Consider the following 16093-nt stretch of genomic DNA (forward strand, 5'->3'; position numbering starts at 1 on the left):
TATAACGCACAAAATTTAGGAAGATTGAATGTTTTCATAATTAAAAGCAATGCATCATTATAATTACATATATTCGTAAGAAGTTTTATATGTAATGTCAGTACTTAAAAATTTATTATATATGCGTATGTACACTTGTTTTTAACATTACTTATTTTTATAAAAGTTAAATTATTTACTAAACAAGACATTACGTTCATACAAAAGCACCGAAAGACATTATGGGTCTACAGTATTCGAAGTAATAATTACATAGATCATAGATCATATTTTTTAAAATAATATTACTGTTTTAAATAACGATGTTGTCTGCGTCCTTAAATTAAAGCATATATTATAAAATGAGAACAAAATTTTATTGCTTATGTATTTTCAAAATTATAAACAAACATGTAAAGTCATAGAAACAGTATATAATATTATTTTAGACTTGAAATGTGAATGTATCAAACGAATTAAAACAGTTCATACTGAAAATAAATGAAATAACAAGGATAACAGACAACACAAGATCTGTATCATATAAAAATTTTTAATTACAAATATGTAAATATAACATCCTGAATTTTGCTTTATTCTATTATTTTAAACATTTAAAAGTAAAGACAAATATCAAGTTTAGAATAAATATAAAGAGAGCAAGCAAAGTGCGGAAATATATAAGTGGAATTGATAATATAACAAAAAAAACGTCATAAAACTAACACAATATAGGAAAACTACTTGGAATTTATAATATACCTTCAGAAATGCCACAATCTTTCATTTTGCATAATACATATAAGGTTATAATAAATTTAAAAATTGATTGATACTATATATAGAAAAATTACAAACCACATAATCAATATTTAAATAAACTGATAAAATATTTTCAATTAGATATTTTACTTTAAGAAAAACATGAAAAATAATGGAATCCATTCAATTTTTTGATAAACGAGACTATTGAAAACATACTAAATATATAACAATTGCATTATTGTACACTGAATAAAGTACGATAATTGAAAAGAAGATAAAATTTTTTCAATGTCTTGATTTAATAAATGATATTTAATTATAATATTTCTTAAAAGATGTTTTCATACGCATTGTAAATATTTTATGTTCAAAATAATTTTAACTTGAATAAAAATTCAAATATAATGAAATTCATTTCATTTTATATATAACTGTTTATATAAATCTATTTTTCACATTCGCATTATATGAAGTATTTCATATATAAAGAAAATATGAAATATGTTATCACAAGTATTTTCAGAATATTCCATTTTTGAAAAGTATTCATGGACAAGTTTATTAAAAACATGTAAGTATTATACTTTCCCCAAAACGTCAATTTATAATATTTCTTAAAAGAATAAGAGGTTGTTTTATTAGTCACTGAACACACAGAATATGACAATATATAATTACAAAATACAGTAATTCAATAAAAATAAGTACAAAACATTCAATAAGAATATTATGTACTCAAAAAAATGGTTTTGCATGTCTAATGTATGTAGTATCTTGTTATAAACATTGTTTTAATAATTCATATTAAAAATACTTAAATGTCTACATTGTTTCACATAATTTTATGTTAAACACTTTTGCTAAATATTTTCAAGCATATTACACCTTGAATTTTTTCAATGTATTTTCTTTTAAGCATTGCAGTAACCATCATTAAATTACTAAACTTTCTAAAATCAACTGCATGCTCTTTGATGATAATAAGATTCTAATATAAAATACTGACTTGAAAAACTGAAACTAAAAGTATCATAAGAATTCTTTCAAGTTATTAACTTTTGATACGATATGAATATCTAGGTATATGATAGCTTTAGTATTTATATAACTTATACAAATTCATCACTGTTTCTTTATAATATTTGCATTAAAAAAGAATTTGTTGCTTTCCTGAATTTGCAACATTAGCTATGATTGTAGATTCATAGTTAACCTGTATTCAGTGTTCTAATTTTAATCACTGTTAGATATAATTCATCTTCTTAATTTTTGATATGCCTCAATTATTACACTCAATCCGTCCTTTGCGTAACAGGTGGAAATTCAGCATCATCTTTCAAACGGAAGGAACCCGAAAAGCCTGGTGGACTCTCAGTTGCTGCTATCATCTCATGATACTTTTCTGACTCTATAAAAATCCATTTATTTATTTCGATCATAAATATTCAAATTAACAACCATTTTAAGCGGATGTAACGATAAAGATGTATGAAATTGGAATTCAATGATACATGACATATTTTTCATATCAGATTTCATCAAAAAATTTTCAATATTTATCAACAGAAAACTAAATATAACGGAAAAATATTTCAATTATCATTGTTTTTATTATTTTTTTTAAATGTGGTTGCAACATTTGTTAATGAATGTTAATAATTAAAAGACTCATTAACATTAATTTACAAGAAATATCTTCCACAATAAATTAGAGAAATTTATCTGTTCTTCAAAATTATTAATATTTTACTTATTTATATTATTTCCTAATATTGTGATACAAATATAATTAGAAATGTAATTAATAATTTTATTTCTAATAAAACAAAATTTAACTTATATATACATATACACATTTCATTCATTGAAATATAGTTTATATCAGGATGCCTCACCTAACTCCACCTTAATTATTTTCTTATTTGTCACCCAACAAAAAAATGTTTCAACAGAAAATTATTGTATTTTAGAAGAGAAATTAGGCTATGAGCGTGAAAATCATCTGCAAATCACATCTTCTGAGATTTTACTAATAATGTTTTTGTTTACAAAAGAACTTGTTTTTTGTTTACCATTAAAAAGATGAGATCAAAATGCACCCAAGCATATCCCATACTATGACCTTCAAATGACCCGAAGATTTCCTACTTAAATAATTGAGGTGAAAGCTCATGGATAATGAATTACAGAAGCAAAATATAAGCATTTTAGTCGTATTATTTATTCTTTTTTCAAACTCAATATATTTATTTAGATGTAGAACTAATGCAGGCCCAACTCTTTTTACTGTATCCAGAGATATGCTTACACATATGATGTTGGAAATACGCACTTTCACCTCAGAAACCTGAACATTACTATATACAATATCATTGATCATGCGCTTTAGCACATTAAAATAATAAAGAATGTGATTAAACTGTTCATTTTGTTTCTGTAATTCATTTGAGCTTCCACCTCAATTATCTACTTAGAAAATTTTCTGCCCAGGTTATTTCAAGATCATGATATGTGATGCATTTTAATCTCAACTTTTTAATAATAAACAAAAAAATAAGCCATTCCGTTTAAAAAAGAAAAACGTTACTATTAGTAAAATATGACTTGAGATGATTTTCACTCTCAGAGCCTAATTTCCATTCTAGAATACAATAATGTTCCTTTCCAAACATTTATTTGTTTCATAACAAATAAGAAAGTAATTAAGGATGGCAGAGTTGAGTGGGACATCTTGTATATTTTAAAAATAATATACGTTCATACATTTAAGATATCTTAATGCGTATTTTACTTTCTTATAATATAAAGTAATTACTTGCAAATTTATTTTTTCTTGATTATTAATTTCGAATGTTTAAATATTTTGACTATATTATTATGATTCAAAGTATTTTAATAATCAAGAGAAGTTCATTATCGAATTAAATTATAACAGTAAACATGAAATTCAGATATGCAGATTTTTATTTTGTTTTAGTTACAGAAAAATAAAATTTAGTATTCTACACATACCCAAGTGCATATTAATTATTGCTTGTAAGTAGTTGCTCTTTAATAGCGTAATATTGTGTTTATTGTTATAAGTATATTTAAACTATGATTATTAAATTTTAGTAAATATACATTTAAAATATGTAGCACCCAAACCATGTAAGAATTACTCAATGTTACTCTCATTCTTTTCCTCACTGCATATACAAAAAAATATGTAAGATAAAGTATTAATTATAGCAGAAAAACCACAGTAAAAGAATTTTTAAGTAGAATGTATATGGAGAATGAGAGTGAAAAAAAGCGAGGGACAGAATAGAGAATATACCAGTACCTGACATGGAGTCTGGCGAGCGGCCGCGCAACACACCCGCGTAGCTATTTATGCAGGCTTCAGTGGATAATAAAAAGAAAAAAATTACATCAAGTAAAGTCAATTGTTGGGGCCCCCCTTTAGCCCCTAAAGAAGTTACTTATTTACTTAAGAGGGGTTAGAAGCAAGGAAAGAGAAAATATAAAGTAAATAATAAAAAATGATAAATAGTGTCAGCACAAGAGATTAGATAAGTAGTATTTATAATAAATAATAAAACAAAAGAATAATTTAATTTTATTACGCAATTAAGAACATCATTTTTCCTAAAAGCATTGTATGAGTATCTTATTTAAAAGGAGTTAGGACATATTGTTCTCAATATTTCTAAAATTGTAATTAATTATTTGATAGATATATTTCTTAATAATATTTTAACGATTATAATATGTCATAATTCAAATTACCTAAAACAACGTCCTAGAACTAACTAAATTACATACAGTAAGGAAGCATAATTAAACTAATAACAATTGTAATTGCTTAAATCTTAATTGTTAAAATTGTATTTTTTAATGTTTCAAACTTTTGTCCTATATACATCTATAAATAAATAACATGAATTAAAAAGCTCAGTTTTACATTGAGCAATATATAATTAATTTTGTATATACAAAAGTTAGCGTAATCTCATTTCACTATGATAACTTAATATATTACTTTTATTAATAATGAAGACTTAAAATTTTATTTGCAAACAAAGCATTATAAAAATACATTTGTCTCCATAGCAAGACAATCTAAAATTTTAAGACACTAAACAATTATTCAATTGTATATGTGAATCATATATTTTTATTATATCACTTTTTTAACTTGAAAATTAAGAATATCTTTAATTTTGTGCATCTCTGATATGTATGTACATATATATATGGCAACATTCCAAAACAAAGCTTATCAATTAAACATTTACAAATATTATCTCCAAAAACATATTATGTAAACGTAACGTAATTTATATTATGTAAATTCGAATCATCCAGATTAATATAAACAGAAAGATGAATAATTTGTTAATATTTAACATTTGTTACTGTTTTTAGTATTCTCTAAGAAACAATACAAAATTTAACAATATCGTAAATTTGTAATAAAAAGAAAGTTATTTAACAATTATTTATATTTTATCATTATTTTTAAATTTATGTAGTAAAACTTAATAATTATACAACTGAATGATTAATTTAAAAGTATATGTATATATGTACTATATACAGACTCTTTCCACATTATCAAAAATATTATGCTCTTACAAATTTAAAAGCATATTATTCAATACAAAACTGAGTTTTCATACATTTATTTTATCATTCGATAAAATGAAAAATTTGAAATAATTAAAATTATTCCTTTGTAGTATACTAATCAAAATGGTATTAATTTCTCTATTCAATTATATATTTTGTAATTTTATGTTAAATAATAATTGTTTATAAACAATTCTGTTATTAATTTAGTTATGCTCTTTATTGTATTTATTTTGAAAAAGAATGTATTTATGTACATTAAACACTTATTTATTTTTAATTTGTATCTGATGTAAAAATAACATTAATAAAATATGTATTTCCAATTCTATGATAATTATAATTACTTTACAAATTTATATTAATATGTACCCCATGCATAGATATACACACTATGCATATCTATTATTAAGAACATAAATCTTTATGTATGTATTTTAGTAAATTACGTTAAGTAATAATAAATATTATTAAAATATAATCTCCATTAATAACTCATTAAAGTATTATAAAATGAATTTCTTCATAATTTCTCCATAATGATTGTGAATCATATTTGTATTGTTCATTAATCTTAATATTTAAAAAAATAAAATTTGTCATGATTCTGAATATAAAAAAATATTTATCATGTTTTACAATATTCATTTATATACATTTCTGCATGTACAAAAATATAATTTGATTTTAATATGTTATATCCAATGTAGTATTTAATTTGTAAAAGTGGAACTAAATACTGAATATTTTTTTTTGTATATGGTAAAATTATTTCAACTTCTTACATTCTGTATAATATAAAATGCTACAATATGTCAAAATCTATATTGTCAAAAATAAATATAATATTCACTTCTTTAATATACAGTTTCTTTAATAAACTTTAGTTATATTAATTACAACATAAATATAGCTAAGAACCACATTGTGTACAAATAAATGCACATATGCATTAACAAAATATGATATACAATTATAATTTGTGCATGTAAATACTGCATCTACAGCAATTATAATGTATCTATACATGTACGTTTGTCTTAAAAACAAAGAAGGCAAGCCAAACTTAATCTGTAAATATTTTAAAATAAAAACTCTTAAGCATTTCTTGATTTCAAGATAAGAATTCATCAGTATTTAAATCGAATATTAAAGTTCAATGAATCTTATAATATTATAGTATAGTCATGTTAATGTGTCAGTTTCATATGAATGATATATCTTTATCGTCAACACGCTCGATCGTAAAACCTACATTATTTTTAATATGTTTAAATACTTATGATATTGCCATACCTGTATTTTGTACTATTCGTGCAGTATTAGTTCCTGAAGGAGGTTCTGTAGATCCTGCTGTAGACGCACTAGCACAATCCGCTTCGTCTCGTTTACCATCTAGTCTATAAATGTAATTTATTATTCATATCTCATTATTTACATGACTAGAAAATTTAAATGATATTTTATAATATAATAATAATAATATTTTATTGTACATTGTAATGTAATAACTTTATGTCTATTACAATAAGGTTTTTTAGCACAATGGATTGATTTATTTAGTATATCTTTACTTATTTTAGGAATAGTTATTCTAATCTTATAACATACATTAAATATAGATATATTTTATGCTATAAAAGAATTTTAAATAATTAATTTAAAATAATTTATAGAAATTTAATTTTCATGTAAATACACTCAATTGTTTAAAAAAAGTATATATTTTGTTAAACTCAGGAAAAGTTTGAAAGATCTGGGAGTAGATGTAAGAAAAATTTAAGTTATTAGAGAAAATTATCATATATAAGACAATGATTTTTAAGGAAATACTAGAAAAAATTGTAACTACTAGATAGATGGTAAATTAGAAAAATTTGTGCGTATTTTCAATAGTTAAAAAATAATAGCATGCATATATTTAAGTCAGACAGATTATAGAATACAAGCAATGCAATTGCACTGCATGATACATAAGAAGTTATGTACAATATAAAATAATTAAATATCAAAATTATTGATGAGATATGAATTAAATTAGAAATATTGTATTGTAAGAGTACAAACCTATGTTGTTTAAGCAATGTACAATCTCCGCCTTCCGTTGAGTCCAAATTATAAACATACAAATAACCCTCAGCACTAGCCACCAACAACCTAAGTACTTTATGTACGCTGTATAATAAAATACATTTTAGAAAAAGTATATATGTTTACATACGTAATTTATTAATTAAACTTACACTGTGATGGCACAAACATTTTTTAATCCTTGAAATGGCAAATGGACGCTAGCAAAGGCACGTCCTTGATTGAAAACATCAGTTACTTGTGAAGGTAAATAATTAGCTGATGCAGATACAGCCTTTGTTAAGTATCCCATCCAAGTTTGTGATTCTTCTGTTGTTTGTCGCAATCTGATAATAGTAAAAGAAAATTTGAATCGTTAAAATGAAAATTTGATGGTAGCATTAAGTTAAATAATGACAAATTACATACGCTTCCTTCGGTTCTTCCAACTTGAAAATATGCACTGTTTCTGTATTACTTGAACAACAAAGAAACATAGAGTCCACACTAAAAGCAAGACTGCTTATAGATACGCATCGCTTAACTCCACGACGAAACTCAAACAGTTTTGTACCATCATGAACCTTCAGAGATATAAAGAACCTTCAGCAATGCATCTAAATTTAGGAACTGATCAAATAATTAATGCCATATGAATAATTAAACTTACATGGAAAACTCTAATTACAGTACCCTTTTCGGAAGCAGTAGCTACTTTGGTACCATTAGGGCTAAATGCAAGTGCTGCCAATGGGCTGTCATGCGCAGGAATCATAGTTTTAGCTTGCTAAAAATAAAAAGTACATTTAAATGTATAATCCCCATCTTTGTTAAGATTTTTATAATACTTACAAGATTAATTGCATCAAATATTTGAACTTCACCAATTGTGTTTGAACCTGGATAAGCTAAATAGCAATTATCACTATTTATTGATAGTGTACACAGACCTGCTAAATTAGGTGGAGTATCACGAATTGTGTGTAACACTTTCATGTCTCTTATGTTATGAATATATAATGATTCTTCCAGACATACCACTAATCTCTGTAAATTTATATTACTTTAAAATTCCTATATATTTAACAAGATTATGATAATATGATGTATATCATTTTATTAACAGAAACTTGTTTATAGAAATATTTGATACATCTGATCTATCTATAACTAATATTATTTAGGAGAAGTCTCATTTAAATCAGTTGTTCCAAGAATGTTCATGTTTCTTATGTTCAAGTCTCCTTCATATTAAATAAAAGAAAGATTAAAACTAATTTCTACAAAAATAGTTTAATAAATGTTATTGCATAGCTTTATATATTTATAGCTTTGAGATAATACACAAACTTAATTTCATCCACAAAATATTTATTTCAATGAAAAGAACTAAAATTAAAATTTAAATAAACTAGTTTCTATTATCATACTATCATACATTCATAACTGCTATTATAATATGACGAAACTTACTGCCCTATTCAATTTCACAGCCAAAATAGTATTAGAATAACTATAATGGCAAATTTCAGTGCCCTTCCTGAAGTGACAAACTTTGAGTTTACGAGGCGATCTTAAACTAACTACCGCCACAAGACTGCTGCTGAATAGTCGTTCAACAATGTATATGTCTTCGGTATCTGTAGTTTACATAATGATACATAATTGAAAAGATGATCTAGTAAAGAGATATGGTAAAAGATACTAAAGATAAAAAAATATATATTAAGAAAACATAATTTCTAAATTAAAGGCTTCTAAAAATATAAAATACTTGTCTATGCATGTATATATGACTAATATATACAAACAATTTCAATGTTTATTTTTAAATATATAAAAATTTGTTACCATTTTCATATATTTTCTCAAGATGGTCAACAGAGCTTAAAGAAAAAAGTTTGTAGCCTGCCTTTGATCCTACTGCCAAAGATCTGAAATGAATTTTATATAGAATGACTATTATCAATAAGATACAGGGCTTTGAAACATTAACAAGTTTTTAAATTACATTACATTGCATTAGCAATTAGTAATAGTTAGTATAGTAATAGTTATTGCAAATATACTGATATTGTAAAATATAAAGTATTATATATTAATAACGGATTAATTAATAAGGAAATAATTCTTCTTTCTTCAAGGCAGCTTGAAACAATGATGACAAATTAAAAGTGGCAGAGAAACCAAGATAATAACATGATAATGATAAAAGGCATTAGGTATATAAAAATTTTTATGATCATAATCATTTTATAACAGTGATATGTAAGGTAATCGATATGAATGACTACTACAACAATAATACGCATCAATAATAAGTAAACGAAGATGAATAACGCAGACGAATAGAAACACTATAAGAAATCCAGATATGTACGCGTCAGTAGGTATACACAAAGTACAGAATGTTTTATGTAATTGATGAAACAAAGATATATTAATACACAGGATATATACTTAATTTTGTTTTTAAAGAAACAAATTTCACTTCGTAACGAAGTAACAATAAGGTTAGGGAATAAAGGACGACGTCCTCACTTCACAACCGAGGGTGCGACACTTACGTGCAATCCTGATTGAAGTTAACAAAGAAAACACGACTTTGAGGATCAGTAGTCTGATTTGCGAGGTTCATTAGTCCTGATATACTGTATTTTAATCCTTGTGTCAATACATCCACGTTATGCACGAGATTTTGCATAAATCGCACGGACGATCCGCGTAAGAACACTTTATCCACTTCTTTCTTAATTTCTTTTTATATCCTTTTCTCTCTTTATTTTTATTGCCTCTCTTTATCTGTTTCTCTTTTTCCTTGTACGTATGCTCATACAAATACACGCACGCGCACGCTTCTACGAGATTTGTGAACAGATGTCGAACTCGGTGTCGACGATTCCTACAAGTGACTATGTATACAACGCAGTGTACAGATTCATACTACCAATGTTTCATATATCGAACAGCTGACAATCTCTACTAAGCTGACTAACTGGCGGAACGACGAAACTGAAACATCAAATTTTATTTAATACATTTTATTGTCATGACAACTAATACGAATAATTAAACACTGTTATAATATTTTTTCTGTCGTTCTTTATTATAAACTTTATTTTGTAATTATTATATTAATGAAATCATTTCTTATATCTCGACAAACCAATAAATATGTTAATAAGAGAAACATATTGTACTTATATCTATACCTCCATTACTTTATTAACAATTATTTATGAATTATATTTAATTATAACATGCTATTAAAATACAAAATTAAAAAAATATTAATACATATATACACACACATATATATATATGTATAATTTGTATTTCAGTGTAACATAAATTACACAAGCGCATGCGCGCGCGCGCGCGTTTGGTATGATAAATTAAAGGACTTATAATATAAAAATATCCAAAAAAATAAAAAATAAAATGTTTAGGACAAAGGTTCTATTATTATATTAACAAATTGTTTATATGATTTCGGATAATTTTTAATAATCTAAAAAGCGTTCAAGTATTTTTTCCAATTATATTGTCCCAAAAAAAATATCATTAGTAAAAAATGCTAGGCTTCAATAAGAAATTTACATTAGAGTATACTTATTACATTTTCACATGGATTATATGTATGTATTTACATTTAAAGATCAGTCACTCGAGAAAAGCTAAAAAAGAATTTGCAATAGGAAATTATTTTATAATTATAAAGTACACTTAAAATTTAAACTGAAGTTAAAAACTACTTTTTGAATTCTTTCTTTCTTAAATTATGACTCTTAATACAAAACAAATATACATACTGAAAAAGAATTACTGTCTAACCATTAAATAATTATCTGTATAATTATTTAATCTCATTAAAATGATCTAGAGACTCAGTACATATCTAAGGGTATATATGAACCTTAATTCGAGTTAATTAAATTCCAAATGAAACTACGAAAAAAGATTATTCAAAAGGATAATTAAAAAATATCAGCTAATAATACGTATGTGCATATGTCATTATTATATATAGCATTAACTAATATATATTAAGTATAATCTTATACAGATGTTATGTTTCATAAACTAGATATATATAACATATCTACTACTCTATTGTACTGTAAAGATTATCTACTAATCTACTACTTTTCCATTATCCTATTACTATCTGTTAATAATTTTATAAATTATCATATACGCATAAAAGTTTACGAGTATTTTAATTTATGAACAAAGTAATATGAATATAAATTTACTATTTAGTAAGAATGTTGAACGTAAATAAGGATTGAAAAATAATGCGATCTAGTGTAACTCGATAGTTATATCTAGGTACATACTTTTTATAAATATCTATATACATATGTACATGCTTACTTCGTACTCTTTCTTCTGCTTCTATCCTATCGCCTTCATTGGCCTTCATATTGGTTAGTTGCAGTGGTTAAAGAACGTTTGGTTCAGTATTCAGTAGTGCTGCGACAACGATAGCGGTAGTGTTAATGATGAATGAATAAATCATTTAATATAAGAGACATATTAGTTCTGTCAATATTTAATATTTTATGTGTATAATTTGAAAATATGAAGCATGAGGTAAAAAAGAAATAAGTATCGCGTAAATTAATAATTTACATTAATCATCAAACTGATTTGTTGCATTGAGGTTTTATATACTTAAATGTGCTGAATTCCTGGGAAATATGGATATGTTTGGTCTTCATCAATTCGTTGCAGCACCAATAAAAAATCTTTTTCGATTTCAACGCATTAAAGAGTAAGATATAACAACACAACTAATATTAATTAACAAATGTTAACCGTTTCCACATTTAGTATCTTGTTAACTTGCTTAATTTTTGCAACTAGTGAAACAATGGCTGTTTAAATTCATGTTTAACATTATAAGAAAATATTTGATTATATTTCATTTTTGCATGATATCCTATTTATATCTTTAATGACAAATTTTAGCTTTTATCCTTATTTATAAAGTATTCTAAAAAATAATACTTTATATTTTTAATGTAGCATGTTATCGTATATTGTATTTCCTTTGTATATCTGTATGAAACCATAAAAGTTTATTTTCTTATATAATATAACTGGTTTTAATAATACTTTTACATAAGAAATTTAAGATTTTACGTAACTGTTGTACAATAAAAAAGTATTCTATCTAATAAATTTAAAAATAAGAAATCATTTTCCTGCATTTTTATATACATTCTCTACGAATAAATTTCCTCCATTATACTTTTTAATTCTTATCCTGTTTGCTAGTAGAATTAAAACTTTGCATGCATTGGAAATTTTAATTGGGCCTATTTAAATGAAATGCATTGCTATTCTGCTTATAAGTGGACAAAGAAGTAATTTCATCAAGTAATGTTATCTATAGAAGATCCAATTTATATGGATACTGAACTATTAAATCTTTACAATGTTTTGGAATATATGGAACGTGTATTATCATCAAATGTAGGTTGACAAGTAGGTATTATATATATTTGTGTATTAACATTTATATAAACTTTAGTACACATTTCCCAATTTTTAAAATAATATGGAATCTTTTGTTTTATTTATTATTTGTGTGTATTTATAAAATCCTATGTTTATTATGTCACTGTTATATGTTACTTACACATATTAATATCAAACAAGTCTTATGCTACTATTGATAAAAATATATTGTATAACAAACAAAAAAATATTAATTTCATACTTTTGACTGCTCTATTTAAAGAACTCAAGGAGATTTTTGATTTATTATGGAAACAAATATTTTTACATTTCATTTTCATACTAAGTTGTTAGTAAGTTTTTGTGTTACATTGTAATAAATAAATAAAGAATTAAGTAAAACATTAGAATAAACATCTTGTATATTTCTTATAAGAGGAATACTGATTTATTATCATTATTTTTTTTTTTCAATACTTTTTAGATTTACATTATATGCTTTATATGCCTTAAAAAATACAGAGCAAGAATTGTAATTTGTTCATTGGGACAATGTAGACATATATATGTATGTTCTTATTTTAATTTTTTTATGATAGATTTATCGATTTAATTGTCTTTTTTGTGATATAATTTTTAATCGTCTTCTATACGTCTTCAGTTTATAATTTTCTTTCACATTTTTTAAACATTTCTTTTTCCATATTTTATATTCTAACTCTATATTGTATCTATAGTTTATTTGTATATATGTATATGTAGCATTTTTTTCTTTCAGCTTTATTAGTAATTGAGCAGTTACTAATAAAAATTCTAATTTGGATAGTAACTTTTTAAAAGAATCAATCTCATATTTACTAAAGTCACTCATATTTTTATTGCAGAATATGAAATAACTGCAATTCTCAATATTTCTTTATCTGAAAACATTATCTTTCTTATAACCATGAAAAATGTCAAAATTATCAATCATTTTTATTTAGAATAACAATAAGTTTGCAAGTAAATGAGTAGCATTCTAAATTTTTTAACAAGATTAAAAAAAAGGATTAATAATAATGAGTTTATACTTATTTTTCTATAAAATTATGATTTAAGTAAACGCTTTTTTCGAGAAAATCAAAATTAATCATTTGTATAAAATGATTAAATTTCATAAGAAGAAAAATAAAAATTTTTTCTGTAAGCTAGGTAAACCTTTTTTTTATTATAGCGTTAATTTATGATTTCTTGTATCCAAAAGATAAAAATATATATGACATTAGTTAAAATCGTTAAAACAGATGGATATATAGTCTGTCTAACGAGATGAGACAGCAAACAGAAAGTGATTGCTGCGGCTGCGGCTATTGGCTGTCGATTAATGACGTTCATATTTTTAGTTCATAGCTCAATTTATATTGAAATATCTAAAAAACATTATAAAATTAATTGTACACAATAATATAATGAATACTAAAAGATAATGTAAAAAATAATGAACAATTAGAAGAAATAATTATTATTTCAAATAAATTTTTTCTTATAAAATATTTCAATTTCTACAGTTAATTAATGGATAACTGTAAATCATAGAAATGACGCGCAAATATGAACTTTATTCGACGATTTCGTGATACGATACGCACAAAAAGCATTGCACAATTTATATAATAGCATATATATAAATTTTTGTATTTGAATACGTATATATAATATAGAAAAATATTCTGTGCATTTTCTTTTTTTTTTTTAGTTACATTAGAAAGTATTAGCATTTAAAGTTAAGAATTAAAAAACTAATGTGAATAATTCACAGATAAATAGAAATATTGTATATACCATTTTTTACCTAAGAGGAGCATACTAATGCTTACGTTATAAGCAAAATCGGTAACATATACGAGCAATGTCATTATATCGGATAAATAGACATTTTTCATGTATATATGTTTCTACTGATTGTCATAATTTTAACTGATTGTAATTAATTTTCATAATTTTCATACAGTACAATTTTTTTATTTGTGATAATAGAAAAATGGTAAACTATAATTCAAATTATTCGAATAATTTTAAATTAAATTAATGTTATAACAAATTTTCAAAGCTGCTTTTCATGAAAACAAAGTTCTATTTAATAATTATATCTATTTTTTACTTAGGTTTTCATTAAAAAGTAATATTTTTTAGTGAAAAAATATTTGTTTCTTGTATTAATTAACGGGGCAATCTGTATATTTCTTTACACTATGACAAAATAAATAACTGTGTACTATTTTAAGTTTTGAATTTTGGAATAACTTTGTGGAAATATTGATACAAAACTATAAATATTATTTAAATAATTTTTTTTCTACATATGTATTATCTTGTCTGCTCTTGATATTTCTTACTCTTATCCCCAACGTATGTAAACAGTATGTGGTGAGTGAGCCAAGAATGTGAGCTATACAACCAGCAATTCTTGGAACAATATTTCAATACTATAATTTTCATTTAACATCAGTGTAATATTAATTTCGCACGGTTAATTCTCTTTATTATCTCTTAATTTACTATAATTCATGCAATGAAATAATGAGTTCGAATAAGCAGTAAAATTTCATAAAATTCAAATTATAATTAGAATTTTGTACTTTTCGTAAAATAAAAGCAGTTAAAAGTTAAAAAAAATGTATATATATATATATTATAGAGTTATATATTATATATATACTATATATAAGATTACTGAGAGTTCGATGAACGTATAACCGTCTGTACCGCTTAATATTAATCATCGTTCATTGAACACATTGAGATTATATACTAGGAACATGTATATATTAATCTATTATATAGTGTGCCCCGATGTATATGAGAAATACAGCAGAGATAAATTCAGGACATAAAAATGTTAAAAAAGATTCGTATAAACATGCCTAATATGACCTTGGTTTCGACTTAATCGTAATACATTAAAACATTGTTTAACGTATTTTCGCATAAAATGATGCTTGACTTAGATAAAATTACAAACATATAAACAGGCACATTGTAAGTAATTGAAAAATAAAATAGTAAAAACGTTAATTGAAACAATATGTGAATATTATACATATACGTATTTTTTTTCGTTGAAGGTTACGTAAAGGTCAACATATTCCACATCGTTGAATTTTTTTGGGGAGTTATAAGACTGTTATAATGAAAATATGTAGTTTCATTTAAAAATACT

The 16093-nt window shown here is 24.2% G+C and overlaps 1 protein-coding gene and 1 long non-coding RNA gene across 4 annotated transcripts; one reads left to right on the forward strand and one right to left on the reverse strand.

Moving 5' to 3' along the window:
• Positions 1-1354: 1354 nt before the first annotated feature.
• On the reverse strand, positions 1355-10414 carry LOC100741721 (WD repeat domain phosphoinositide-interacting protein 2). 3 transcript variants are annotated; one of them, XM_033324414.1, is made up of 11 exons: positions 9996-10414; positions 9280-9362; positions 8902-9068; positions 8281-8475; positions 8099-8215; positions 7858-8012; positions 7602-7775; positions 7426-7533; positions 6655-6758; positions 4070-4126; positions 1355-2152 (listed from the first exon to the last, which is right to left on the reverse strand). In XM_033324414.1, the coding sequence occupies exons 1-11, from the start codon at positions 10130-10132 to the stop codon at positions 2037-2039; spliced, it is 1413 nt and encodes a 470-aa protein (XP_033180305.1). In that variant the 5' UTR covers positions 10133-10414; the 3' UTR covers positions 1355-2036. The 3 variants fall into 3 exon arrangements, with proteins under 3 accessions (XP_033180305.1, XP_033180306.1, XP_033180307.1); XM_033324415.1 differs by lacking the exon at positions 4070-4126 and having other exon boundaries at positions 9996-10411; XM_033324416.1 differs by lacking the exons at positions 1355-2152; positions 4070-4126 and adding an exon at positions 6257-6429 and having other exon boundaries at positions 9996-10413.
• A 1405-nt stretch (positions 10415-11819) lies between these two features.
• Positions 11820-16087, forward strand: LOC112213937. Its single transcript, XR_002947854.2, has 3 exons — positions 11820-12205; positions 12715-12921; positions 15718-16087. It is a non-coding gene; the product is annotated as an uncharacterized LOC112213937 (long non-coding RNA).
• Positions 16088-16093: the final 6 nt, after the last annotated feature.

This window comes from Bombus impatiens, unplaced genomic scaffold, assembly GCF_000188095.3.
Source record: "Bombus impatiens unplaced genomic scaffold, BIMP_2.2 scf_2242, whole genome shotgun sequence".
Taxonomy (NCBI): Eukaryota; Metazoa; Arthropoda; class Insecta; order Hymenoptera; family Apidae; genus Bombus; species Bombus impatiens.

Excerpts from the sequence above, each read along its gene's own strand:
- LOC100741721 (XM_033324414.1), bottom strand. The coding sequence starts at position 10,132 with ATGCAAAATCTCGTGCATAACGTGGATGTATTGACACAAGGATTAAAA. Across the intron at positions 9,069-9,279 it reads TGAGAAAATATATGAAAATG|ATACCGAAGACATATACATT; the intron begins GTAACAAATTTT and ends TGTAAACTACAG. Across the intron at positions 7,534-7,601 it reads AATGTTTGTGCCATCACAGT|CGTACATAAAGTACTTAGGT; the intron begins GTAAGTTTAATT and ends TTTATTATACAG.